This window comes from Hyalella azteca, unplaced genomic scaffold, assembly GCF_000764305.2.
Source record: "Hyalella azteca isolate HAZT.00-mixed unplaced genomic scaffold, Hazt_2.0.2 contig15624, whole genome shotgun sequence".
Taxonomy (NCBI): domain Eukaryota; kingdom Metazoa; phylum Arthropoda; class Malacostraca; order Amphipoda; family Hyalellidae; genus Hyalella; species Hyalella azteca.
In genome coordinates, this window is record NW_025945467.1 from 459,064 (window position 1) to 486,249 (window position 27,186).

The 27,186-nt window shown below is 39.1% G+C and overlaps 3 protein-coding genes across 3 annotated transcripts; all 3 read right to left on the reverse strand.

Annotated features, from left to right (window-relative positions):
• Positions 1-46: 46 nt before the first annotated feature.
• On the reverse strand, positions 47-9,088 carry LOC108683019. Its single transcript, XM_018172292.1, has 7 exons — positions 8,780-9,088; positions 8,193-8,336; positions 7,741-7,872; positions 6,340-7,507; positions 4,882-5,066; positions 4,531-4,647; positions 47-4,390 (listed from the first exon to the last, which is right to left on the reverse strand). Exons 1-7 carry the CDS (start codon positions 9,047-9,049, stop codon positions 3,185-3,187), a joined length of 3,222 nt encoding a protein of 1,073 aa, XP_018027781.1. The 5' UTR covers positions 9,050-9,088; the 3' UTR covers positions 47-3,184.
• A 4,703-nt stretch (positions 9,089-13,791) lies between these two features.
• LOC108683016 lies at positions 13,792-15,475 on the reverse strand. The gene is made up of 4 exons (XM_018172290.2): positions 15,426-15,475; positions 14,884-15,058; positions 14,632-14,730; positions 13,792-14,505 (listed from the first exon to the last, which is right to left on the reverse strand). Exons 2-4 carry the CDS (start codon positions 15,049-15,051, stop codon positions 14,170-14,172), a joined length of 603 nt encoding a protein of 200 aa, XP_018027779.1. The 5' UTR covers positions 15,052-15,058; positions 15,426-15,475; the 3' UTR covers positions 13,792-14,169.
• Positions 15,476-18,234: 2,759 nt separating this feature from the next.
• Positions 18,235-26,811, reverse strand: LOC125179182 (mucin-5AC-like). Its single transcript, XM_047884569.1, has 8 exons — positions 26,690-26,811; positions 25,685-25,800; positions 22,215-23,237; positions 20,819-21,900; positions 20,430-20,538; positions 19,399-19,521; positions 18,778-18,848; positions 18,235-18,471 (listed from the first exon to the last, which is right to left on the reverse strand). The coding sequence occupies exons 1-8, from the start codon at positions 26,809-26,811 to the stop codon at positions 18,292-18,294; spliced, it is 2,826 nt and encodes a 941-aa protein (XP_047740525.1). The 3' UTR covers positions 18,235-18,291.
• Positions 26,812-27,186: the final 375 nt, after the last annotated feature.

Consider the following 27,186-nt stretch of genomic DNA (forward strand, 5'->3'; position numbering starts at 1 on the left):
ATAAAGCTTGAAGTAAAATCAATTAAAAGTAAATAAAAAGGCCAAGGTTGAACAACTCTTTTATTGAGTGACCGACTTACTCAATGTAAAAAAAATCGAGAACAGAACAACGTTAACAGCAAGCACAACGTAGATAATCCGCCTCGAGAACACAACCTTTGTTCACGAATATTTCTAGGAATGAAGAAGAATGAAAGAATATTTCTAAGAAGAATAAAATTTAAATCTTGGTCGGCTTATCATTGGCCAATATGACTGATGGTTGGCAGTTATTATTTTAGTATGATAACGAACTGGACTGTGAGAATTATAGTAAACTTGAGAATGGTACTATCATAAAAAAATTTCGACGCGATAAAATATAACTTCAAGCATAACAACACCTGCCAATTTGTCATCATTGTTATATTTATGACGGACGTCGAAGGGAAATTAGGACTACCAGAAAGTGGTCAACGGTCAGACAGTTTTGGCTACCCAGGCTCCATAGCTGCAACACGCACGTCAAGCTCAAATTTTTTATGTTCTTAGCGCACCTGAAGCATGGCAAGGAATATTAGAGAGCGAGCAGTTTCTTCGTCGTTTGACTTCACATTGCTAAATATATGGTGAGAGTCTACATGATTGTGTACGGCAAAGCTAAACCGGTCACCCGACAACATAAACCAAAAGAACAAGCAAGAGTTTCTTCACCAAACTGACGCATTGGTAAGCGCGTTACTGTACAATAGAAGTTCAATGTTGCATATATTATGCGAAGTGAAGCTGTAAAGCATAAACGGTTCTTTTAACAAGTAACAACGGTTTGGAGACTAGAAGTTAGTGTAGCGGGAGCGTGCGACAATTAATAACAAAAAAAAACAATATTAAATAAAGGAAACAACAGCATTTGAGATAACATGGCATAAGCGAGAACGCAACGGGGAACTGAAATATATAAAATACAACTCGCAAAATTTGAGACGAGCGAACGCAATAATGCAGAAACACAACAAATTGTGGCAACGTAGAACTTAAAATAATTACACGAGCTATTACACGTAAAGCATCACAAATGCCGGAATGGATAATGGGCAATTAAGGGTAGTTAGCACAAATTACGGATATATTCTTACAATTAGCACAACCAAGGATTTGCAGTTAACACCGACGGTTCCAAGTTAATATACGCGAACAAATGGTGTTATTATTTATGCATTAATCTGAAAATGCACGCAGTAGGATGTACCTGTACGTACATATCTAGGCATAACCAAAGCTGCAAGCGACACAGCTGATAAGCTTGATAACAAAACGTCTCCATGTGATTCAACTGGTCCCATTACGGGGGCTTTCATAACGCAAACATTTCGGATGTCACATGCATAATTCAAATGTGCATGAAAGAATAGCAGAGAATCATGCCTTAAAACAAACGAGCAATAATTATTGTTAATGCACCTCCATGTTCTAATTGTTGGGCGCTTGGGCGCTGCATGGAAGGGCTGACCAGATGAGTACATACCGTACGAATGAGGAATAACTGAGAGGCACTTCACTCGAGGGCTGAAATATTAAAGCAATTTGCAGCATCGATATTGAGAACCCGGTCAACATTTTTCATTGAATTAGGTCCGCAATCTCTAATCTTTGAAGTAATCCTACAGGTCGTGGGACAATAAACCGATTTTCTTGAATTTGGTGAAATGAAAAAAAAAATTGCAGCCATCCAGCAGGTCGTAAGACTAATTATAGTGGAAATATCTTCAGAGGATCTGGTGTCACAAAAAGTTGGTGGGCACACAGAAGCACACGCAGCAATATAATACTTTCCATTCAATAAAACAATAAGATAACAACATAAAGCTAAATTATATCACATACGCACATGTAACTACGTTAAACAAGTTGCGTACAAGTTGGTTCAACTATTTGAGAAGATAAAAACTTCCTTTACAACTACCGACATAAGGAAACAATGAACTGAAGTTAAAAGTGACGTCAAGATAACTAATGACTAAAGATGACGACGTGTGTTTAAAAACACCCAGCATTGGGTCAGCTGTAGTGTCATAATTTACGACATAAGTGAGACGACAGCAGCAGGAATCAATACAATAAAGAAATAAGATCCTAACAGTGGCACATATTTCATACTTGATTGCCAGGACTTGGAGGTCGAAACCTACCAGTAAATGCAGCCCCAACAGCTGCTGCTTGATCAGAGGACGTACACTCAAAACTTTCTCAAGTACACGTAGCGACCATTTTATCGTCCATGATTGGCAAGTTTAGTTTGAAAAGCCGTACGTGATTTGCTGACAGAGTTCCGTGCTCTTATCCATTTTTGATAGCACGGCACCTGGTCGATGAAGTGGTAAGCCAGCTTGACGTGACAGCGTCCGGCCCACCGAGACACGATATTGAACAGAACGAAGTGGACCAATTTCTGCTGCTGATTCCATTACAATTTGTGACCGAACAAGATAAAAGCTTAGAACCTTTAATCACCCGCTAAAATAAATCAGAACACGTGTAACGTAAGAAACTATTCCGCGAAGTATTAGGTAACTTTTACAAAAAAAGGACGTACAAAGTATTCATAAAAAATAGAATGAATGGCATTGAGAGGTAGACGTGATGAAAGATCATTAAGTCTCCAACGTTTATGGGATAATATATAATAAAATTTAAATCAAATTCCAATTATCATGACGCTTAACATAGTAATGTGACCAAACAACAACAGGATCTTTGTAAAAAATCTCAGCTTTGTAAAGAGGTAACAAAATATTCTTAGGCAACATCATATCAAAGTAAAAAATGAGAGCAGTTGTCATGTTTTCTGACCTATAACATAAGTTTTTTCACGTTCGCAATAAAACATATGTTTTTTTTTACTTTCGTCCCGCGCAATATAAATTCAGTGAAATTATTTTGTAAGCAAAGTTGAGTCATCGCTGATCGAAATGCATGACTCGGACAAAGACAAAATTCGAGTTTCGTGTGAATACTCAAGAGGAAACCCTTATACGTAAGTTGTGAGATTCATAGACGGACTTAAACTAGGAACAATGCAGAACAAAATACGCGCCTCAAATAAAGACTCGAAGTAAAAATCTCATCAGTAACCAACATGAGAGACTCGCAGACCATGAGTCAAAACTCGAGTAAATTGGGGTGCTGTCGGTGCGAGGTGTTTTCATCAGGCGAGACTCGTCGACTCGTCAAGCGACATGAAAGTAGTCTCGGCTTGGTGAAAAAGTTGGAAGCGGTGCCTGGACATCCTCCAGGCCGCACGCAGTCCATAAACGGCCAGGGGGCAGCAAAGCACGGCGAGTAGTGCCGCCAGTACTACAGTGCCAGCACTGCCCGTGTCAGGAGCACCACGATGTGGTGAAGCACAAACCTCAGCTTCGAGTCTGGGGTAGGGCCCTGAAATAGCAACGCGTGGCCCACATGATCCTTCACTAAATGATACCACTCCGGCACCACGGTCGAAACGTACACAAAGACCCTCAAGAACTACGACCCCCAACACCGTACCCATGTTGGAGAGTTCCAGGCCCGAAGACCAGCATGGCACATTTGAAGCAGGTTCCGCTACACCAGCAGCGAGAGCATCAATTTTCGCAGGAGGAAATTCAGACGGCAAAATTCTTGTCAGATTATCTTGTGATTTTTCTTTTTGCGTCTCGTTAAGAGACCCAAATGTACTGCTTGGTAAGGAATCAAGATTGGTATCAGGCAATTGTATACTATGATTCTGTACAAGTACGTCATCGCTCGAATAATTTACTCCCGTGATTTCCGCTCGAGCAATGTGGTTATTTTCACGGAGCACGTCATTGGCAAGGTAATCCTGAAATGGTACGAGGCGGTGAGAATCGATACCATCAGCGCCAGCTGCCATAGACGTCTCAACTCTCCCTCGTAAATGCTCCTCGTTGTCGTTTGGACTATCGCCGTGCGTCTCAGTTGATGTAAGACTTTCATGGCCATCAGTATCCATAGATTTTTTCAAGTCTTCAGTAAGAATTTCGAGGGTTGACGATTTCTTCGACTTTGAAAGCTCATCCACATCCAGATTTATTGCGGCATTAGCAGCAAGCTTGTGAATTTCATAAAGTTTCGAAGTGGCAACACGAGATGAAGGAATGGCAAGAGTCGGTGCTTCAGCTGGCATGGCAGATGAGGTAAACTTATTGGGTGTAGTCGCATCAGACGCAACAGTATCAGGCACAGTACCAGATGCACCACCAGCATATGCATCCCCAGCAGATGCAGCACCACCAGCAGGGGTAGTTACATCATAAGGTCGTAGATAAGAGCGAGGTCCGAGCTCGATGCTGAAACTCGAGCTGTTGCTGGACGCTATGCCGATGCTCAGAGTAGGCAACAAAGACCACGCCTGCAAAAGTACCTGAACTTCAGCACAACAGTAATTATATTATTCCTAAAAAATTCTTTACACGGAAAACCGTCGGCTTTGCTCAAGTATGACAAAATTACACCCATTACACTGTAAATGCAAAAGCCTCTCATACATACAATATGTGCGTCGGTCCAACAAACATGGCCATCGCCTCTCCAGAAGTTCTCAGGCAGACCAGCGTCCACAAGGCCTGCGGTGGCGGCCTCCAGTGCAGACACCACCGCATCGAACGCCTGGCAGGGAATGTTGAAGAGAACATCAGCAACGAGCGAGTCTACAGCTTACGTAGCATATGTGTGTGAAGAATTTATTAACGAGAATATGAACATGCAACGAGAATATGCACATATCCTCTATCTTACAAAGAAAATAGGTGTCTTTGTAAAGCAAACGTTACACTCACAAAGTTAAATGATACAATGATGAAGGAGGCAAAAGATGCTATGAGGTAGCCAAAAGATACCCACGACTTGAGGCAGCTTAAGTTTGGTGGTGCCAGAATCCACGATGCTGGCGTGATGGTTGTAGGCAAGGCAAGGTAGCGAGAGCAGCGCGCCTGCCACCGACATACTCGTGACCGCGACCTCGTAGTACCAGGGCGCCAGGATGGGAGTCTTGTGCACCACGCCTGCACTGCAGTGGCTACCGTCACCTGTAGAAGTGCAATAAAATGGTTCTGGCGGGTCAGCGAGCCAGTGATGGTTGTAGAACTACTAGTGGCACCAAGTGCCCGGAAAAAACTGACCTAGCACCCCCCCTTCCGTAGTCGCCACTACCAGGATGAGCAATTACAACAACACAACAACCGTCACCTGTACCTTTATGACGGTTATAACGTCACTTAAATTTGAGTTGAGGCAGAATTAAAACGGTTTATAAACTGTTAAGGTCCGAGTTGGAGGCGAGTGTAACAAAACATTAGGTTTTACTGCTTTCAATGTTACTAATATAGTAAAGCATTTTATCAGAAAAACTGTTGTTGAGTGCAGAGTGTTGAAACCATTATTCAGCGTTGCAATCGCTTGCGCGTTGGAACACAGTATAAGTGCTCAATGTACAGAGCCTCATCCAGAAGTACCGGTATCAAGTCATCATCAGCTGAAGCAACACTTCGTATTGATCATCACTTAAGTGCAAAAAATTCAAGCATCAAATTTAAACTAATAAATGGGAAATTCAAAGCGTTTCCATTTGCACAAGTAACCTAATTATGATTTGCACATAATAATCATATAATTTTCTCACGTTGCAATGCATACACAATGCCCAGCAATGAGTGATATTTTTTCTCTAAGCACATTACGGAGCATGCATGCTTAAAAGACAAGTCACTTATCATCTGTAATCCTTGAAACTTAATCAGCTTTGCTTTGAATAACTGTAATGATGGAAATTTTGTAATCATGCACTGTCACTAGGCGTGAAGATAAAGGTGCTTATACACGGGGCGATTAGTTGCGTCTACTAGGCGATGCAATTAAAATTTGTGATGCTTGACGTGTTCAGAGGCAACTAGCTGGTTCATTGCACGCAAAACACCTAGAGTTCCTTTGAAGCAGTCATTGCGCTCAGTAGCGGACCGGCCGTCATATGGAGCCCAGTTGCGTCGCTCTCTCTCTCTCTCTCGCCCACTGTAGCGCGCACTGCTGCCGAATTCTCGCACGCCTCCACCGTGCACACCCTTACTCGACAACTCCTTACGTCGCACTGACGCGAGAGTAGTGTACCGTTAACACTATACTCGTGTATAGGCTCTCAACCTGCAAAACTATAGTAGATGCAACTAATGGCCCGTGTATAAGCACCTAAAGCAATGATTTCTAAAGCTTAAGTCACAAGTTTTCAGATGCAGTAATTAAACAAAATTAAAATAAAATCCAAGTCAAACAGGCTGTGTAAATTAAGCAAAACAAATTTCAACTCACCGACAGTCAACCTTCCTTTGTGTGTGTCGTGCAAGGTCGACGACCACGGCCCGCAGAGCTCAAGTGTGAAACTCTCAGATAAATTAATGTTTTCTGAAATGTGTTCCTTCTTCTCTTGTGAAGGCATTTCCTTTTGTCTAGGTTTAGAAATACTGGAACTTGAATGAATATCTGGAGCATGTGAATCCATACTCTCAGCACTTTTCTTTTCCACAAAATTTTCCACCTTGACACTGGAATTCAAGACAGTATTTCTTAGATTGCGAGATGAATCAGATGATAATTTTAAGGAAGTATCTTCATTTATATTTTGCTCCAAGTTTATCCAGTTCTCGAGAACACTGTAGTTCCCAATATCACGCTTTTGTACTTGACTGACAGGCAAATCTCTATTTGTTTTAATGGCATCTAAATGCGTCATTTGCAACGAATCATTCTCCATTGCACTACGCACATTTTCAAATAAGTTAGATTGGTTTGTCGTATAAAGCTCTACATTAGAGACATTGAGAGTTTCAGAAAGATTGTCGGTAGATAGGAGGTCGACCATCGTCTCTGGAATTAGGTATAAACCAGAGTTTTTGGCCGTTGAATACTCAACAAGTGGTTCTGGGCCAGACTCTGCTGGCACGTCCATTATCACAGATAGATTACGCGGTACGTCATTTATACTACTCAGCATATCCTCTAATAACATACCTACTCTCTGAATCACAGTTTCATTGCTCTCACGACGTGAATTTCGAAATTCTACGCTACTGCTTCTACGTCTATTGTCTAGTTGTACTGTATGACTCGGCATCATGGCACTGGATGAGTGTATTTTGGCACGCTTTTCTCTTAATGCGTCATGGTGAGGCCTCACAGACACTGCACTACTTTGAACGGCGCTTTCATTATCAAATAATTTATCAATTATGTCTTCATTATCAGAATATTTCAACGATTTTTTATATTTATCTATTTTTACTTGTCTAATAAACTCTTCAAGGTCAAGTCCATCATTGGATGATGTTGATTGCCGTGTGAGACTCGAATTCTTCTCAGGTGACAGTAGAATGCTTGTGGCAGAATTAAGGCTCTTTGTAGAAGACAACACTGAATCAAACCAAGGTGTCACAGTTCGGTTTGGTTGAGCCAATTCCGGAAAAGCTAAACCTAGTATCCCCTGCCGAATAAGTAGAAAAACAATGTATTGATACCAAATTAAACATATACAAAGTCCTCCACAAATGTACAAAACTGGTTCCACTTAAATCAAGTCAGATCTGTTAATATGGCACATATTTAAAATTAACTATACTACAAGAGACACTAGAAAATTTAATTCAATTTCATCTTGGCTAACAAACATTGAGCTCAGGAATAGGAGACTAATGTTCTCAGGAGAAACATACTAACCTGCCAGTGTGAACCATTCACATAAAAGCCTTGTGACTGAGTGATGAGTGCAACGAACGAGCGAGTTTTGAATGAGCAGCGAAGGCCAGGAACTTCCACCAAGTCCGTGCCTAATGACCCTGCCCACCAGCCCTGCACAGAAACAGCAGTACACATTTACAAATGATTTATATTTAGGAACTTGTATGATAAAGTCATTCATAAAAAATTAATTGGAGTATATATACAAATTTATTTGATCTTTAACAAAACACTTAAGGCATGTATATTCAGGAACAAATTTTTGCATCAGCTGTCAGCAATTTTAATTTCATGAGGAACATGTTTCCAAGACAAATGCTATGGGCCTTGAAATCTTCCATGATTTCATTTTATTATTTTATTTTCACTACATTCAAATATACAAAATAGAATCCAATTCTAATGCACTAGGAGATATTTATGTATCTGACCTGTGAGTAAGAAACTTTCAAGTGAGAATCATTTATAAAAACAAATGAAGATGAAGCGTGTGGCTTGAAGAAAGAGTCCAGTTCAGAGCTGTTGGCTCCAGCTACAGCCAAGTTGCTACTTCCCGTGTCAACAACCAGGTTCATCTGCAGTACAGAAAACATCAAATATTGTATATAAAATAAGAAATTAAATCCATTTTTCCATATAAAATTCTCAAATTAATCAAGCAGCTAACCTAAAAAGCAGCTCAAACAGAAGAACCCAGTTCATCTGGTTCAGGGAAGACCTCAAAAATATGCTCAAAACTATGAAAAGAGATCAATTAATTAATATTGAATTCACAAATAAATCAACCAGCCCTTACATAAACAGCTCAAATAAAACAAGCATGTTCATCTGCATCACAGAAGACAAAATGGGCCGGTCAAAAATGGCAATAAAAAAAGACAAATAAATCCAAAGTTATAATTAATAAAATAATTATAAAAATTATATTATAATTATAAAATTCACAAATGAATTGAGCAGCCATTAAATAAACAACTCCACTAAATCATTGAAGTAAAAGACAGTATATAAAACTCACCTGCTGTGGAGGAGTACCAATTTGAGCAGCAATATAATATCCATCCCCAGGGATCCCAAAAAGGTTCCATGTGTCAGGCACGGGAGGCTGTCCCTCCAAACATTTGCCAGATTGAGAATCTTCTTTACTTGATGCATCATTTGAAGGGTTACTGAATTTGGATGCTTTAGGTATGTCAATACTCAAAGCCAAGGAGGGAAATAAAGAGTTGAAAATTATGAATAGAAAAACATGCAGGAACAGCAAAGACATGAGAGGCTGTGCCAGCATGGCCAGTTGATTTATGGTCCCATGACTAATTAAGTTTCTGCAAAATTGGAAGAAAATTATAAAATGAGAGCAAATTGTTCAACATAAATGAAGCAAGTGATTGAAAATTTTCAAAAATAACATTTATCAGCACATAACATTTAATTCGGCAATTGTTGCTAACTACTATTTGCGATGTGTAAGGAGTTACGTAGATCATCAAACGGGGTAGTAAGGGACAATTTTGAGCAGTTTTTGTTGATAACTTCTTACCATGAAACATTTTATAAACAATTTTGTGCTCATTTTAGAGGTTTTAGTGAGGTCTATCATATGGCTTCCAAGAAAAAAATCCATATGCTATTGGTAAGGTTAGGTTATACAGAAAACACCCTGGATTACCTGGAAAGGGGTAATTTGGGACACTTGGAATGAAACTTAATTTTAGAATATTTGAAGCATGCTGAGTGTACTCGTCCATTACTAACAGTATGTACTCCAAAGTCCTCCTCTTCCTTTGCAGATGATGTAGATGTAAAACAAATGAAATTTTTGTGATTTATACTGGGCACTTGTTTGCCCTTTATTGATATGATATCACAATATCCATACATTACAATATTACTGATGTGATATTACCATATCCATGGACATGCCATTGAGCACTGACAACAACCTTGTCCACTGCAAGCTCCATATCAGCAGCCATGTACTAGCGTTTCTTCTGTATCTGTGAGCATACAGGACTGGGCCTGTAATTTTGCACCATTTTATTGGGTCAATTGAATTCACTATAACACAAAGAGAGTACATCAACCATCATATTTTTGGAGAAATAAACCATAGTTTAAATTAATTACTTTTCATTCTATGTTGCCTGGTGCACAATTCTATCTATGAGATTCTATGCACAATTTTGTTCTAAACTATGATGCATCAATTTTTATCAAGTGAAATTTTTTCCACTGAGCAAGATAAATGTAATTAAAATTCTTTGTTGTTAATAGATTTTTTTTTTACTCAAGCCTTTGTTAACCAAGGTTCTACTGTAAATGTGTTTTTAGGGGTGTCTTGTATTACCCCAAGGGGGTGTCCCTTCTTACCTGTTGTACAAAAATGGCCACCATTTAGTTTTGGATCATTTGCATTTGACTTTGGAGCCATGGTAAAGAAAATAAGTAGATTTTAAAAAATCTTTTCCACTGAACCAGCATTTATTTTTACTTTATTAAAATATCTTGCTAATGCATTTGTCTCTAAGTGCCTCTTTTGTATAGGTGTAGGATGTCAGAATTTATTGTTTATACAATTAGATTAAGATAAGAAAATTAGTTTTGTTACCATATTCCAATCAACCAGAAAATTACCTATTAGTAAAATCCATTCCATGATATTCAATCAAACTCATTTAAATTATATAGATTCACTAGTACATATTTCTTCATGCATAATTTTGTCAAAAAAAGTTGAAGGCAAATGTAGCTTGGGCCATTAATTACCAATACCATTTACCATTATGATCATATTGGGATATATTTGCAACATTTGAGCCTTGTACCCAGATGGATAATCTCTACAGTTAGCTATCTCTACTATTAACAGTGTATTTGAGGCCGCAAATATGAAAATGAAAATTTTTTAAAGCATAGTTTATTTTTAGGGAGTAGGGATAGCTTATTTTTTGAAGTCGGCAAAAAAAGCCTATGATGTATGAACTTATGAAGTTCATAGGCTTATGATTATGATTCTAAACTATATTCATCAACAAGACAATGACTTGCAGTGAAGTTGCAGATTTAGTGTAATTCCTTTGGGGTAAATTTCTAGAAATTATATACCGTAAAAGGGGGTTACTTTGACTCCCTAGGTAACTTTGACCACTTTTAGTTTTTTTAATAAAAACCCCCAAAACTCAAAAACTATTTGACATAGAAAAATTTTGTCAATGGGCATTAAAGGCCTAATACTGAGGCTACGTAACACAATAGAAATATTAAAAAAGTTTGCATATCTAATAGGTTAAAAAATTAAAAATGTGACCCACAAAAAAGAGCTATTATTTAAAGCCTGTCATAGAACCCCCTCAAATTTTTTTATTTTTTTGGTAAAATAACTCCATATTTTGGTGCATTGTAGTAGAACTCTTCTAGTTACATATGCAAATGACAAATTTGAGGCAAATGTCATAGTTTGCAAATGGGGGATGCCGTCCCCCAATGGGGGAACTCTGACCACCTAATGTCAGCCCTGACGGGATAATATTGACCGGCTTGGAAATTAAGTTAGGGTACCATATATAACACATGTTATGCTTGATACACCTATTATTGTTTTTTCTTTATGTTTCAGACTCTAAAGTCTTATATATGGTAATTTTAACTTAATTTCCAAGCCAGTCAATATTACCCTGTCAGGGCTGCCATTAGGTGGTCACATTTACCCATTATGGGGTGGCGCCCCTTAGAGTATAGACCTGTATTTTGCACATTTCAATTTAAGTTTAATTTAGCTAGTAAAAAATGGCATTTTAAAAAAATTGTCAAAGTAACCACCTTTTACAGTACCACATATTCAAGACAGACCCAACATTCCAAGCTTTCCAGCATTGCTATTTTGCTCTGTTTCACAACAGCAGACAAGAGCTGACTGAGCTCTGTGTCTTCTCAGAGTGTGACTGTGAAGTCTGTAGTGTGTGAATTTGTAAAAAATGTATTAAACATTTAGTTTTATGTTTTTGATCTAATATCATTAAATAAATACTGATAATGATATATGTGTGTACTTAAGACTTGAAATCTTGAATGATCTGGCTGAATGTTGATCAGATCATACATCAAGAATTAGTAGCTAACAAATAACATGACTACCGTAAAATGGGGTTACTTTGACCGGCGGGGTAACTTTGACCACTTCTTGTTTTTTTAACAAAAACCCCAAAATTCAAAAACGATTTGACATAGAAAAATTTTGTCAATGGCCATCAAAGGCCTAATACTGAGGCTACGTAACACAATAGAAAGATTTCAAAAGTTTGCATATCTAATAGGTTAAAAAATTGAAAATGTGACCCACAAAAAAAGAGCTATTATTTCGTGCCTGTAGGAGTACCCCCTCCAATTCATTTATTTTTTGTTAAAATAACTCCAGGTTTTGATGCATTGTAGTAGAACTCTTCTAGTTACATATGCAAAAGACAAATTTTAGAAAAGTGTCATAGTTTGCAAATGGGGGGCACTGCCTCCCAATGGGGTAACTTTGACCACCTAATGGCAGCCGTGACGGGGTAACATTGACCGGCTTGGAAATTAAGTTAAAATTACCATAGGTACCTATATAACAGATTTTATATTTAATACACCTATTAATGTTTTTTTCTTTATGTTTCAGACTCTACAGAGTCTTATATATGGTAATTTTAACCTAATTTCCAAACCGGTCAATGTTACCCCGTCACGGCTGCCATTAGATGGTCACATTTCGCCCATTAACATTACGATGTTTATGTTTTTTCTGCAAGATATTTTTGGCGGAAACGGTAAAGCAATGCGGATTGCGGAAGTTGAAAATTTTATGAAATGACATATTTGCGAAGTGCAAACCGCGATTTTTTAATCAAACAAAAATTCATGACATTCGAGCCGCGAGATTTCATACCTAATGAAATTATATGATATTAGAGCCGCGATATTTCAGACAAAAATAGGACTTTTCCAGACTAGCTCATTACTCATAGTCATAGATAGGGTAAACACGGTAGTGACGGTACGGTAATGCTATATTCCGAAACATTAAGGACGTATCAAAAAATGAATGGCTATATAAAAATACTTGTATGCCCAACTCGAGTTCTGTTTGCTTTATGTCACTCTCAAAACACCGCACTACGCCCCAGCAACAATGAAACGTCACAAAATGTTGCCATATTTATTTAAAAGCCTTTAGAATGCAAACCTACCAAATCCATATATTCTGACGCTGTGTGTGACTAAATTCGGCATTTTGTGAGACTAATTGCGGCCGCACTTCAAACTCTACTAATTCGCAATTCCGACCCTCTTGTGTTCAAATTCTGATTGCTTTGTGAGCTGTATTTGAATTTTGAATACGACACAGCTCAAAATTAGAACACTATTGAATATTGAATACGGTACTACTTAATTAGGCTAGGCTTTTAATTAAGAGCTATTAAGCTTTTAATTAAGAAAATTTTAATTTTTGCACACAGCTCGGAATGAGCTGTGTGTGTAATTCAAGCTGTGTCAGAAAAACTCGTAATTAATTTTTATGTGTCTAAAACGCTCTCTTGACTTAAAAATCTATTAATTTATTTACCACTTGAAATCAGCAAATACAAGTATACTTAAACTTAAAAGATTCTTAATATATTCACAGACTTATTTAAAAGTCTCAAACCCTAATATTACCCACAATGTCAGAATATACTGCGTTTACCCTAGCCTATTTAATAAAATAATTCACGAATTAATAAACTTTTCTAAAAAAAACTCTGGGAACAAAGTCAATGAACTACTGTAGATAAATCATATGATAGAAGCATGAGATAAGAATTAAAATTTTTTATCAAGTTAGTAAGTCACTAAAAATTAGATCATAGGCCAAATCATTGAATTATCTAGATAGCTATATTTGAATATTAGTTTCAAAACAATATTTCCCACAATTTTATATTGATATATAAACAAATCAATTGCAATTGAAGAACAAACTTTAAAATATAATAATATTCAATATCTATGTAAATTGTAATTTGTAAATCTGAATCATCACTCATTCACTGTAATTGTAAATGGAAATTGGAAAAGGAAAGCCAAACATCATAAAATCATCACACCATTCACACCTACGTCCTACGCCCTACGGTACTGCATACTATGTGATAGTGATTACTGATTACTTACGAACTTGCCTACCAGTACCGTACTAACCATAGGTAGTACGTAGTACGTACCTAGTGAGTACTGAGTAGTGGCAGTGAATAATGTGATATGTTCCCTTAATTGCCTTAAATAAATTTCTTCTTCAGTTCTAGCAACTGCAAAATTGTGTTAGCAAGAAAACTGCTTTGAATTTCGCCACTCTGGGATTGCGGAGGCCTAACCGATACAATTTTCCAAATAGGATTAAAAATAATTTCCAGCTTGTTTATCATAGTAGTCTGGATCTTCTTGGAGTTCTTGCTTTACAGTTGTTGCTGCAGTGATCATTTCACGAGATAAAATTTCGAGTGAGCTGCTAACCATTTCAAATTCTTCTTCCAACTGGTCACGAGGTCTGGAAATAGTGACAGTTTTATAATAGCGAGGCCTTTCACGGTCGAGCCATTGTTGAAGGGTTAAAGACAAATCAGGCAGACTGTAGATGTTTTCCGGTCCGCACTGCTTACGGAGGCTTGACAACACTCGTAACATGGGAGCCGTGCAAGCACCTCGTACCTCCAAAACTCCACACCGGCAGATCTGAAAATCAGACTCAATATTTTTCTCGGATATTTTTTAGTTTAATATAAATTCACAAATTTTAACCAATGTAAGAGAACTTTTGACAATGGATGACAGGTTATCATTGACAAAAATCTCGCTTACAGAGTCTGCAAACTCGGATGTGTCAGGTTCCAGTTTTTCGTTCAAGCCCAAGCCAATAACTTGCATGTAGAACGGAAACTCTCCATTGAAGAACATTCTCTGCAATAAATACACCAGCATTATGTTAGATATGCATTAAGCAAAACAGACCAAAATTCCTTAGCAAAAATTGTTTGTATATACGAATTATATTCATGTTTGAATTGCATTATGCACGGACTTGTAAATCGCAAACTAACTTCTACTTCTCACCACGTCACATTTTCCTTCATTGTAGAGAACTTTTGTGAAGGTGCAATTTTTCTCTATCATCATTTCGTTGAACCAAACAGGGGTTGACACCACAGCGACATTAGCAAGACTCGTGCTTGCGACCAGCGTCACCAACGCAGTAGTCGTGAGCAGTCGCTCCAGCAGCATTTTTCGTCTGAACAGAAAATCCGTGCATAAGAATTTTTCAGAATACGTGCCTAAAATATATGATAGCATAATTAGATATATTCAAATGCCTACTCTCGTGAAATTGGTGGTATGAATGAATTATGTACTTTCTCAACAGTGGTTTTGAATTCTGCTCAACTATTTTTACATCCTGAATCATAATATTTGCATGCCCTTCTGCTTTCAACACCCAAGCAAAACTCCTGAGTCAAAAACATCGATATTAAAATTACGGCTTTGATGGCGTTTCTTATAGAGGATGTTGTCGATTATAATTACACAATTATTATTATTATTATTTGTAAATTCATATTCAAATTTTCACTTGAATCGAAAATTGACCTATAGCTCACCAGCTTTCTTGCCTCTGCCGATGGCGATGTGTCTCGCGCAACAGAGAGCGACTCAATGCGCGGCGGTTGTTGCACGACGACGCGCCGGGAGCAAATGTTTCTAAACATTTCAATTGTGTTGCAACATTACAAAAGCTGTGTTTGCCCGCAAGCAAGAGTGCTTTCAAATAAAGCCAACATCTTTTTTCCTTTCATTGCATTATAAGCGTTCTTCCACATTAATTTGGCACTGAATTAATGTGCCATATTGATACTGTCGTTCAGTGACTAGGTGGTTTTACGGCATTGCAGACGCTCTTGGCATTCATCATTTTCTCATGAATAACAATTAGCTCATTATAATCTGAGGCGAAACAATTTCCTTCAGTACCATTTAGTACATTTTACATTGTTGGCGAATAGCAGGACAAGGAATCTCCGAAGAACGTTCTCCGCTTTAGACGATATATTTACCGAGATATATGTACAGTTTTCACACAAAACGCTTAACCTAGTAAGTAAAAACACATTTATCAGATACATGGTTCAACGTTTACTTATCTGTACAAAAGCCTCAAGGAACGCTCAGTTGTATGAGTACACCCTGGAAGCTAGAAGGTTCAATTAATTACTGTTTTTCAAAGATGAATGACGTAGGGCAACATGGGGCAGCGCCCCCCCTTTTTTAAACTAAATTTTTTGATGAAGTTCTAATTGATACGAGTTGGTTCTTTGATTTGTTCAAAGGTACAACTAATGAGGAATGTATGATGTGAATTAAACGCCTATATGTTTATTCAATTTTTAATGAAACACTATTTTGTAAAAAGTGTCAAAATGGGCCCATTGCCCCACCCCTGGGGTAACGGGCCCATGGGCTTGGGGCAAGGCGCACACACTTGGTTCCTTTACCACAAATGCATATTTTTCGTTTACAAATGAAAAAAACAACACTTTACAGTTAAAAATAAGAAAATGTAATAAAAAAAATGACATTCACTCATTTATTAACAACTCAAAAAAAATCATATACTTAACTTGAAAAAAATATACTCTTGGCTTAAAAAATCTATCACTGACGTGAAGAAAAATATTTCATTGACATAAAAATATATATCCTTGACTTGAAAAATATATCTTTGCGATAAAAAATTCGTTCTAAACATGAAAAAATGAATCCTTGACTAGAAAAAATATATTTTAGTTGATCAGAAAAAAAAACTTCGTTCCAGTTTCGTCCATAATCCAGATATTATGTGCAGAGAATTCGTACCTAATCGTGATTTCAGCCAACACCATAAAAACTCATCAACTTTTGGCTCATTGGTGTTGACTGAAATAAATTTTTGGCAAGGCAAGAGTCAATAACTCGATAAGGGGTCATAAATACGCCTATTTAGAAACTAAACCTGCTGCCTTGAGGCGGCAAATAAAAAAATCATGCAATATGAAGTGTAATTTGTAATTCAAAAAGCTAGTCATAGTTTGAAAAGGTCATTGAGACAAATCTAATGATGTATAACACACGACTTCACCATGGGCGCTTTGCCCCGTGACACGCGTGGGCCCGTTGCCTCACTAAGTATCATTTCAATTGAGATCGTGTCAACACTTTATTTTAAAAGCTAATAGTCTAAACTTGATCTCAAAATTATCCCTATAAATATTACTTTGAAAATATAATTCACAGTAATTTCAACAGCTTCATCTACAGTAATCGCAAAAAATTTTATTTAGCAGCAAAAAAATTTTTATCTGGACTAAAACAGTTATTCACAAATAACTTAATAACGCAAACACTTAGCAAAACGTAAATCCGTACACTTCATCCCAGTGAAACTGTAGACCGGCGGTAGAGAACACGGACCAATATCTGCAATACTTTGCGAGAAACCCGCTATGGGCCCATGACCCGCAGCAGGCTCGCCACCCCATATGTTACCCTATAAATTTTCTCGCAATTGAATACATTGCGTATGCCAGCACCACATAAGCCAATAAAAATATTCCCCAACATTACTTTTCGTTTCACGTTGACAATTGTAATATAGCGTAGCTATAACGTTATTGTGCGTTTATTAATAATCATATATTGGATGGCCGGCATTTTTCGAAGAATAAGCGGATGAGCAATTAACTCAAATAACTATTTGCATACAATTGATGTACGCCATTGCACCTTCAAACAACTAATGCACAGCATAGTCGTGCACCAAGAATACCTCTCATATGGTGAACTAATCTTCACTGTACTCATAGCGATTTCACGGAAACTCATATTTATACAAAGATGGATGAGAATTAATTGAAATTTCGTTCATTTCTAATGCTTAATAACTTTTCAAACGTAAATTCATCCATCAATATCATGTGAAGCAGTACTGAAGAATCCTATTTATTTCTTTGACGACTGACTTGATCAGAATCAATCACGTATAAGGCTATTATCAATCTTGGTCCTGTATGAATCGTGAATTGCTACCAAGAATTAAAACAGAGACACTTTTGTGAAATCGACGAAACTTTTGGAGAGCTTCTAACGAATTTCTCGAGTTCACGTGGACCTCAATAACACGTAGCTGTTGAGCAGGTTCATTATAAGATTTGGAGAGAACCAGTCATGAATCACATGGAGCTGTGGAAGAAGTTTAGCTCAGGACTTTCTTCGTTCGGGTGAGATGATGGCTTGAATCACACGGAACTGCGGAAGAGGTTTAGCTCAGGACTTCTTCGTTCGGCTGAGATGATAGCTTGAATCACACGGAGCTGTGGAAGAGGTTTAGCTCAGGACTTTCTCCGTTTGCTGAGATGATAGCTTGAATCACACGGAGCTGTGGAAGAGGTTTAGCTCAGGACTTTCTCCGTTTGGCTGAGATGATGGCTTGAATCACACGGAACTGCGGAACAGGTCACTCAAGACCCTCTCTATGGGGGTGTTGCCCACCGCCTGGGCAAAGAAAATTCGCTGGAGTGAAGTCGGCGTGACTCGAGCTACTGACGCAAGCAGCAACAACAGCTTTCCGGAGCGGCCTTGACCAGCGCTGTCGCCCAGGCGCCCTTTCTCGTACTGCGTGATAAGATATGGTGATTAATAAATTAGAGGATGCTTTAACGGAAAAATTCAGCAGCCGAAATTTGTTGACAAATAATTCAAATGAAGGAACAAAAAATCTATGGAAGTATATCCAAGCAAGACCACTAAATTTTCTGTTCAAATAAGACAGATGCTGGTACACGGTTGATAAAAAATCTAAACGAATAATGTGAGTTTCTGAACTCAGTGACGGCACAGGCGAACGACAACTACATCCGCAAAGCTGAGCTTCTCGTTTATCAACCTAGCTTATACTAGTTCAACCATGTGCAGACTCACCTCCTGCAACATCATTTGCGACTGGTCTTGAAGAACTTCGACGCTGCCGGTGTCCTCCAGCTCGCCGCACTCTGTCATCATAGACACCAATTAAGGCGAAAAATAGCGAGTAGATAATTAATCCGTTAAAGAATTATAACGAAATGGAAATTGGAATCGCCACAATTATTTATTAACTAACATTGATGAACGTATGATATGGTTATTCACATTATTGTCGCGACTGCGGCACAAGATATTTTGGAGCTGAAAATTTTGTTCGGAAAATAATAAGATTCAAATTTCGCTCAAAATTCTCAGCGGAAATACAATTAAGGGGGGAATCCCGGATCAAATGTGGATTTGAAGGAGTATCTCTAATTAAAATAGTTTCCAAAATTAGCAACGGTATGGAGGATAACAGGAATCAATATATAGGGTTTCGGGATAACAGTATTCATATCTCAGAAAATATTACGGGCAGTGCCCGACTAGCCTGAAAGTATTGTATAAATTAAGTAGATCAGGTACAGCATTTGTACATATTATTACTGTAAATAAAGTATAAATATAATAACTGTCCTAGAAATACTAGTAACTGCTAAGAACAATGATGGAGATAACAAATGAGATAATGCGCACCCGGTCTGAAGAGAACGATAGCTCTGAGACACGCGTACTCTGTGGGGTCGACCTGCAGGAGTTTGAAGCGCTGCCACACCTCCAGCAGGAGGCGGTACTCCCTGGCTCCCCGTGCATCCTCTCCTGGTGGGAGAACAGGTGAAGAAGGTGATGAACAAGTATGGGTATATATGCATATGATACGGATATGTATTATATTCACACGTGTCAAGAATAGCATTTAAAGCTTCGGCATACCTCTATAAATTTCACAACTTTTGTTATGCTATACACTATTTTGGAAGAGCGATGTCCCTCTATAAACCAACAGTCTTAAGTAGACATTAGAGGTTCTACATGGTACCGTATGTTCATGCGTATAATACAGAAGAAACCATGCGCTTTAATTTTAGTGGCTCTACAAATATAAATTGCTCGTAATATGAGTGATTAGAAATTTGAGAACACTCACAGTATAGTCAAAGCATTGATGTATTATCTCTATACCAAAAGTATGATTAATAAATAAGACAGAAATTTACTATATGACGTATCAGAAGGTAGGATGCAGCACTAGTATTTGGAAAATTGCTTGCACTACATGGAATTGATGAATTGTTTACACAATTAGTAAAAATCAATAAAAAGTTGTAATAGCAAAGGTGGGTATAGGAAAATTATGTACACTATGCGAAGACGGAAATGTTGTTTACGATGCTTGTAAGAAAACATTTTGCTTGCAGCGTGTGTAAGTTGGAAATTTGCATGCAACAAATAGAAATAAATTTGTCTAAGTATGAGCAGACATTGAAGATTTTTACACCTTATCGGATTTGCGCCACATCTGGAATACACCACATGGCTTATACAAGATGATCGTTAGCAGAAAACCTGTACTCGAAATGCTTGATCAGTGATGGGTAATGAACGAGAAGTTGTGTGCACTATACGCAAGCAGGAAAATTATGTTCTCCATGAGCAAACGAAGCATTAGATATACCATAAACAAGCAGACAAGTAAAGTTTTCATTTTCGTCACAGTTTAAGCGCACCTGCCAACTGCAGTGCCTCCTGCACTGGCAAGCCGCTTTGTGCAGCTCCTATGAGGAACATGGCGCTCCAGGACTCCTCCAGCAGCAGAGCTTGGTCCTTTAGACTCAGCTGAAATAAATATCACCAAATCATCCGTCAGTTAAAAGCTCATTTGGTGATCAATTCATGGAGCCATTAAAAAATAAATGTCACTATAGCTTCAGAAATTCAACGCGCGGATCACATTTATTTGTATTCACGAACAGTTTGATTAAACTGATTCTCCAGAATTCAGGATTTTTGCTACCAAATAAATAACTTGTAACCTTCAAAAAGAAATTAGCATGATTTGGATTAGTTATCTTATTTCTATAGCATGTTATCATATTTTACTGGCCAATATTCTCACCTGAGTAAAAGACGGTATAGATCGCGCCCACTTGACTCCAAAGAAGAGAAGCTTCGCTGCAGTTTCGTAGACATTCTCCTGCATGACGGAGCACGGAGCTGAGCTCTCAGCCGAGCAGCTTTCATAGGTCCTTTTCTTCGTAAGATCTTGGTCGCTTTCAGCGGACGATGAGTTGCCCAGCGTTGCTTCGTCACATTTTGAGGCCAACGTCTCTCTGCTGATCATCGTAGGAGAGCAATTATGACTGCGACGATTGTCGTCAGAATTTAACGATCCTTCGTTATATTGACTTGATAATCTCGGAAGACCAACATTCAAGGACTTGGAAAAGTTTGCAATAACGCAAGAAGCTGTTGACGGTGGAAGCCATTTAGAAGGCTTGACTTCAATGGGCGAAACGGTTTTTATTAACAAAGATGGACACGCAATGGGAGCTGAAGCGTTCTGAGAATAGAAATCATCTGACGATTCTTGCAAGTTCAACAAATTTTTGGCAGAAGTCGTTGGAGTTAAAGTCACCGATGAGAACGAAAAACTGAACTTTTTTTCGTCGTCTAAAATTAAATTATTACCAATATGAGATTCTGTATCAGTCGTCGAAGAATCGGGCTCTTTTTTCCCGAAATCAAAAATATTTAATCTCTTATCGCGGCTGTTGTTCAAATCCGCTTCGGTAGATGCCACCTCGGTCGTGTTTCTGACGGAAATCTTTTCTTTGGTTCCAGCTCCATCTCCACGACTAGAAGACAATGCATTCTGAAGCTCCTCACTATTTTTTGGAACGACTTTCTCGTCGGACGGGGCTTTTGAGCCAAAAATTATGCTTCCGATCGAGTACTTGACGCGCTTGTTTGCATGAGGGGACGGCGGTGGCGACAGAGCGCGGGTTGAGGATAAATTAACACAAAAGTTGGTTGGGGAGCTCGTAGGTCGGGGACTGGAGGATGAGGTAGGAGAAGAGGATAAGGACAATGGGGAAGATGGAGTGGATGGTGAAGCAAGGTGGCCGGCAGGAGAACAGGACGAGAGCGATGTTGGTGATGGTAGAGCAGATATTAAGTTTGGTACCGTTTTTACATTCTCTGTAAAATAAAGTTCAAATAATCGACTTTATTGGATAGCTGTTACCATTAATTTCGATTACTGTTGTTACCATTATTGTAATAACAAGAATTTAACAATTTTCTGCAAAAAAATAATTTTCATTTGCACATTTACAAAACAATGCACCATTTATTAACCCGACAATTTAATTCAAAGCTGCACCTGAAATTCATTACGAGCATGTAAAAAATGCATTTGTTGTTAGGTGTTTTCTTAAAACAAATTAACAGTGAGTTAACTCAAAATTCCACTAATCACAAAATAATCACTGTCAATGCCGGCAACAACTCACCTCTCACGTCAAAGACTTTTTCTTTCGTCGCAGGGTGTCCGTTTCTTGTTTTTGGCTCCAAAGTTCTAAGGTTTTGCTCGGCTCTGAGAAGTTCTTGCTGCGGCTTCGATGTCGGCGAAGATGGCAGAGACACGGCCAAACAAGATTCACTCGAGGTGGACGTCGGCGATTCTGCAGTCATCGGCAAGGGCCTTTTGCTGGCCAAAGAACTGCTCACTTCACCCTCACCAGCACCCGGCGACCCCCGCGCGAGGGGGCTGAACGCCGAGCTGTGATTGGTCGATGCATCGGTGGCGTTGAGAGTGGGGAGCGTCAAGCCGACGCGTGCGCCGAGGCGGCTGCAATGTGGACGACATAAATCAGGGAGCTTAGTGACGTCACAATGGCGTCCACCGGTCGATTTTAGGCACGAGCTCCCGCCCATCAGGGACGTGGGCTGCTCCTGCGACGTGGTCTTATCATCGATCGAAGCCGTCTTGGTATCGGCTGGGGGAGTGAGCTGGATGCAAGAGGCAGCCGACAAAGCTATTGATGAAGCGAGACCCGATGCGGTGCAATAAGGAACGGAAGAACAGGAAGTCGTGATGGAGGAAGCTCTACTTGTGAAATTAAAATTCCCTGCTTGACTTATGTCGAGGGGTGTGAAGTTATTAAGGTTTAGACCGTTATTTCCGTTTGCTTGAGCTACACTAGTGCTGTTTATAAGGTTATTTATGCTGTTAATACTTGGGAAGCTGGAAAAGCAGTTTGCAGCGCTGGAGTTGGGCTTGAAAGCTGAGTTTTGACTCAGCGTAAGAGTCAGTGGTGCGATGGGTGGAGGAGTTGTTAGGAAAGGATGCAAAGACGGTGGTTTGAAAGGGGAAGGTGGAAAGAAAGTAGGGTAATAGTGGGGTAGTGGGGGCAGGGTCATGCCATGGGAGGTCATGATACCCACAGATGAAGGGAATCCCGTAACGGGTGACAAGTCCGAGCCGAAGATGGCCCGCTTCTGGCACGACCGAGGAGCTCGCTCGTGCTGCACCGCTGCTCAGCACAAATTAACCTCAATTTAAAACAAAAATATTCATTAGCAACCAAAGCTGCATAAATTCTTTTTACTTTCGTTAAATTTTAGAGGAAATATTATCGAGGCTTTCATTTTTGATGTCAGTCATCTGAAATTGAACATTAAATTTTACGCCTAGTAAAAACTCTCGTACTTTGTGAAAATAAGTGAGCTGGAATAATTACAAAATTTCACAATGTTATATATAGCGACGTTCACTTCGAAGGAGCTGTTTTATCTTGTGGATCAGCCAATCTCCACGGTCGCTTGGTTAATTTAATTGATCTATATCTATTGATTATTTACTAATTTCAGAGCAAGTTTACATAGTTTCGTTACTGTCATTCGACTGTTGCCCGTTCAATATACGCACATATAAGACGCCGATGATTTCTATCAAGTTAGCCCATGCACTGATGGCATCAACAACGGTCACTTCGATCGGAACTATTAATTTAAAATGTTAGCGTAATCCTTGTTGTCAAGTGCAGGGGGCTATTAGTGCACGCACAACCCTTTGATGAGCCCCTCTTAAGCCGCAATTGTGGCACCTCAAAATGCAAGTCACTGTCAAGCAGCGCTTTCTCTACGGGAAATAACAGGAGTAGTTAGGAGGCAAGTTGTCTGATGTTGTAATTGGCATTCATCATAACTGGAACAATTAGGAGGCAAGTTGTCTGATGTTGTAATTGGCATTCATCATAACTGGAACAATTAGGAGGTAAGTTGTCTGATGTTGTAATTGGCATTCATCATAACTGGAACAATTAGGAGGTAAGTTGTCTGATGTTGTAATTGGCATTCATCATAACTGGAGCAGTTAGGAGGCAAGTTGTCTGTTATTGTAATTGACATTCATCATAACTGGAGCAGTTAGGAGGTAAGTTGTCTGTTATTGTAATTGACATCCTTCATTACTGAAGCAATGTGAAAGTAATGAACTAATATCGACCGTATAATCAGATTTTAAACTAGATTCGACGTTCAGTTTCGAAGGTGGTTGAAGCGCTAAATAGTAGGCGTTACAAGAAATGGATTCCCTTGCATATGTACGCAAGTGTTGATGTGCTATGAAAAACTTTTTCCTGGAGGGCAATCTAAATATGCTGATAATAATATCAAAAGAATGTATTTAGCTAGGAAATTCGCCAAATAAATTGAAATTATACCATAATTATGGCATAATTTCTTGAATTGTAAGGCGTATAATTTATAATTGTAATAAATTATCCCATAATAGTATACCTTTCGTGATATCCAGAGACATGACACTGATGATGATGGCAGATTAACGTGGAAATATGCGCTGGCATCTTCATCACAATGTAGATGATAAAAATAGTGATGCTAACCGTGCATGATCGACCGAATCATCATCATGCAAAACACGTACGTTTTGTCAGAGGATAACATCATCAATGCATCAACGGATGACATCATCAATGCATCAGAGGATGACATCATCAATGCATCAACGGTCACAACGGATGACATCATCAATGCTGCACTAATCCAACTGTCGCCCCACAGCTGAGAAATGAAGCTGCGAGGACCAGGGAGCCGATGTGTTCTCCACGCCGATGAAACGTGACTGTGATTATGATTTTAATGCGTATTTATTGGCACAAAATTTGCATTACAAGGTTGAATCTGGTCTTCGTTATAAGCAATCTCAACCCATTCCTCATAGTTGTGAAGATTTTCCAGCGATTGATGAATTTGCTACCATTTTACCAATGCTATTCAAGATTCAGACAACTTAAGCAAGACTCAACGAATGTTTTATGATCTATAATTCCGACGAGAATATTTCAAAATTAAATACCGTTTGAATGTGAGAAGAAATCAATTCCAGGATTTTTTCGGCTGCGGGGAGCGAGAGAAGGCGCCAGCAAACACGGCTCAGCGCCCGGCAAACACGAGCGACAGCGGCAAGCACTTACGACGAACGCGTCCTTAAGCGCACCACTGCCTGCCTCACGCGCACCACTGCCTGCCTCACGCGCACCACTGCCTGCCTCACGCGCACCAGCTGCCTGCGTCACGCGCGCCACTGCCTGCCTCACGCGCACCAACTGCCTGCCTCACGCGCACCTCTGCCAGCCTCACGCGCACCTCTGCCTGCCTCACGCGCACCTCTGCCAGCCTCACGCGCATCACTGCCTGCATCACGCGCATCACTGCCTGCCTCACGCGTACCACTGCCTGCCTCACGCGCACCACTGCCTGCCTCACGCGCACCACTGCCTGCCTCACGCGCACCACTACCTGCCTCAGGCAGGAAAACGCTCATCATTTGTATGAAGACATACCATTATTTTAATACACTCATATTACATCATAAATATCATGTAAATCTTACAACACATTATATATAGCATGTTATTCATCGTTTAACTAATATAATTAATTTAAATTTACGAACCATCTTTCTTCATGTTGACCTGCAAACACTTGCGGAAGCGGCAAGCCTGGCACTGGTTCCTGCGCGTCACATCCACCACGCAGCTGCCGTCCTCCTTACACACGTAGTCCAGCGTCCTGATGTTCACAAGCAGACGTATTAATACGTTTAATTAAATTAATACTGACGACCATACGTTTTATGAGCAGCATTGACGTCATTATTATCATTAGGAAACTTATTTAAGACCGTCAGGGTCAACTACAGTGAAATTTGTTCATAGTTTACAACGTGAAGCGTCACCGTCTTTATTATCACTCGCGATGATATTATCATTAGAGTATTTTAATGTAACCTTGATTAGGAGTTTGATAATGTTGAGAAGTCATCGCTAAATAGCCGTAAAACATTTTTCACTCAAACCACAATCAACGATACCAATAATAGTTTTCTTAAAGACCAAATTTAAAGCGTGTACTTAATTACAAAATGAATACGTTTACTAGATTCCGTTGAAGAATAGGTCTTTTAATTTCATAAAATAAATGTTCTACTTAATTTAAACAAATTGTATGTTTCCCTTAATGACGAAAAAGAGTGCGTCTACTTAATTGCAAAATGAAAAGCATTTAAGTTAATGAGGTAATATAAAGATTAATGAGGTAAAGACTATTTAATGTAATAAGGTAAAGACTATGTAATGTAATGAGGTAAAGACTATATAATGTAATAAGGTAAAGACTATGTAATGTAATGAGTTAATGTAAAGAGTAATAATGTAAAGACTATATAATGTAATGAGGTAAAGACTATGTAATGTAATGAGGTAAAGACTATTTAATGTAATGAGGTAAAGACTATGTAATGTAATGAGGTAAAGACTATGTAATGTAATGAGGTAAAGACCATGTAATGTAATGAGGTAAAGACTATTTAATGTAATGAGGTAATGTAAAGAGTAATAAGGTAAAGACTATGTAATGCAATGAGGTAAAGACTACATAATGTAATGAGATAAAGACTAACTTGTTGCGGTGTCGTCGTATGGATCGCTTGAAGAAGCCCCGGCAGCCGTCGCAGGACGGCACGCCGTAGTGCTTCCCCGACGCCTTGTCTCCGCACACACGGCAGCTCTCACCGCGCTCCATCTGATGCACAGGCAGCTCTATTTAATGTGTCAGCTTATATCAGCTCTAAGGCACAGTCAGCTTAGTTCAGCGAGCCAGCTAAGCTTAGGTCAGCTCTGCGGCTCAGTCACCTCAGTTCAGCGCGTCAGTTTAGCTTAGGTCTGCTCCGCGGCAGTGTCAGCTCAGTTCAGTTCATCAGCTGCATCAGCTCTGCGGCACAGTCAGCTCTGCAGCAGTCAGCTCTGCAGCACAGTCAGCGATCTGCAGCAAGTCAGCTCTGCTCGGCAGCACAGTCAGCTCTGCAGCACAGTCAGCTCTGTTTTGCGGCACTGTCAGCTCAATTCAGCGCGTCAGCTTAATTTAGATCAGCTCTGCGGCTTAGTCAGCTCAGCTCAG

Bases quoted from the DNA above. Each gene is read 5' to 3' on its own strand.
- LOC108683016 (XM_018172290.2), bottom strand. From the start codon at position 15,051: ATGCTGCTGGAGCGACTGCTCACGACTACTGCGTTGGTGACGCTGGTC. The intron at 14,731-14,883 runs GTGAGAAGTAGA...TATTTATTGCAG, and splicing joins ATGAAGGAAAATGTGACGTG to AGAATGTTCTTCAATGGAGA. The intron at 14,506-14,631 runs GTAAGCGAGATT...TCTGATTTTCAG, and splicing joins CATCCGAGTTTGCAGACTCT to ATCTGCCGGTGTGGAGTTTT.
- LOC125179182 (XM_047884569.1), bottom strand. From the start codon at position 26,811: ATGGAGCGCGGTGAGAGCTGCCGTGTGTGCGGAGACAAGGCGTCGGGG. The intron at 20,539-20,818 runs GTGAGAATATTG...TATTTATTTCAG, and splicing joins CTATACCGTCTTTTACTCAG to CTGAGTCTAAAGGACCAAGC. The intron at 18,849-19,398 runs GTGCGCATTATC...CTATGATGACAG, and splicing joins TATCGTTCTCTTCAGACCGG to AGTGCGGCGAGCTGGAGGAC.
- LOC108683019 (XM_018172292.1), bottom strand. From the start codon at position 9,049: ATGCTGGCACAGCCTCTCATGTCTTTGCTGTTCCTGCATGTTTTTCTA. The intron at 8,337-8,779 runs GTGAGTTTTATA...TCTGTACTGCAG, and splicing joins TTGGTACTCCTCCACAGCAG to ATGAACCTGGTTGTTGACAC. The intron at 5,067-6,339 runs GTGAGTTGAAAT...GCACTTCTACAG, and splicing joins CAAAGGAAGGTTGACTGTCG to GTGACGGTAGCCACTGCAGT.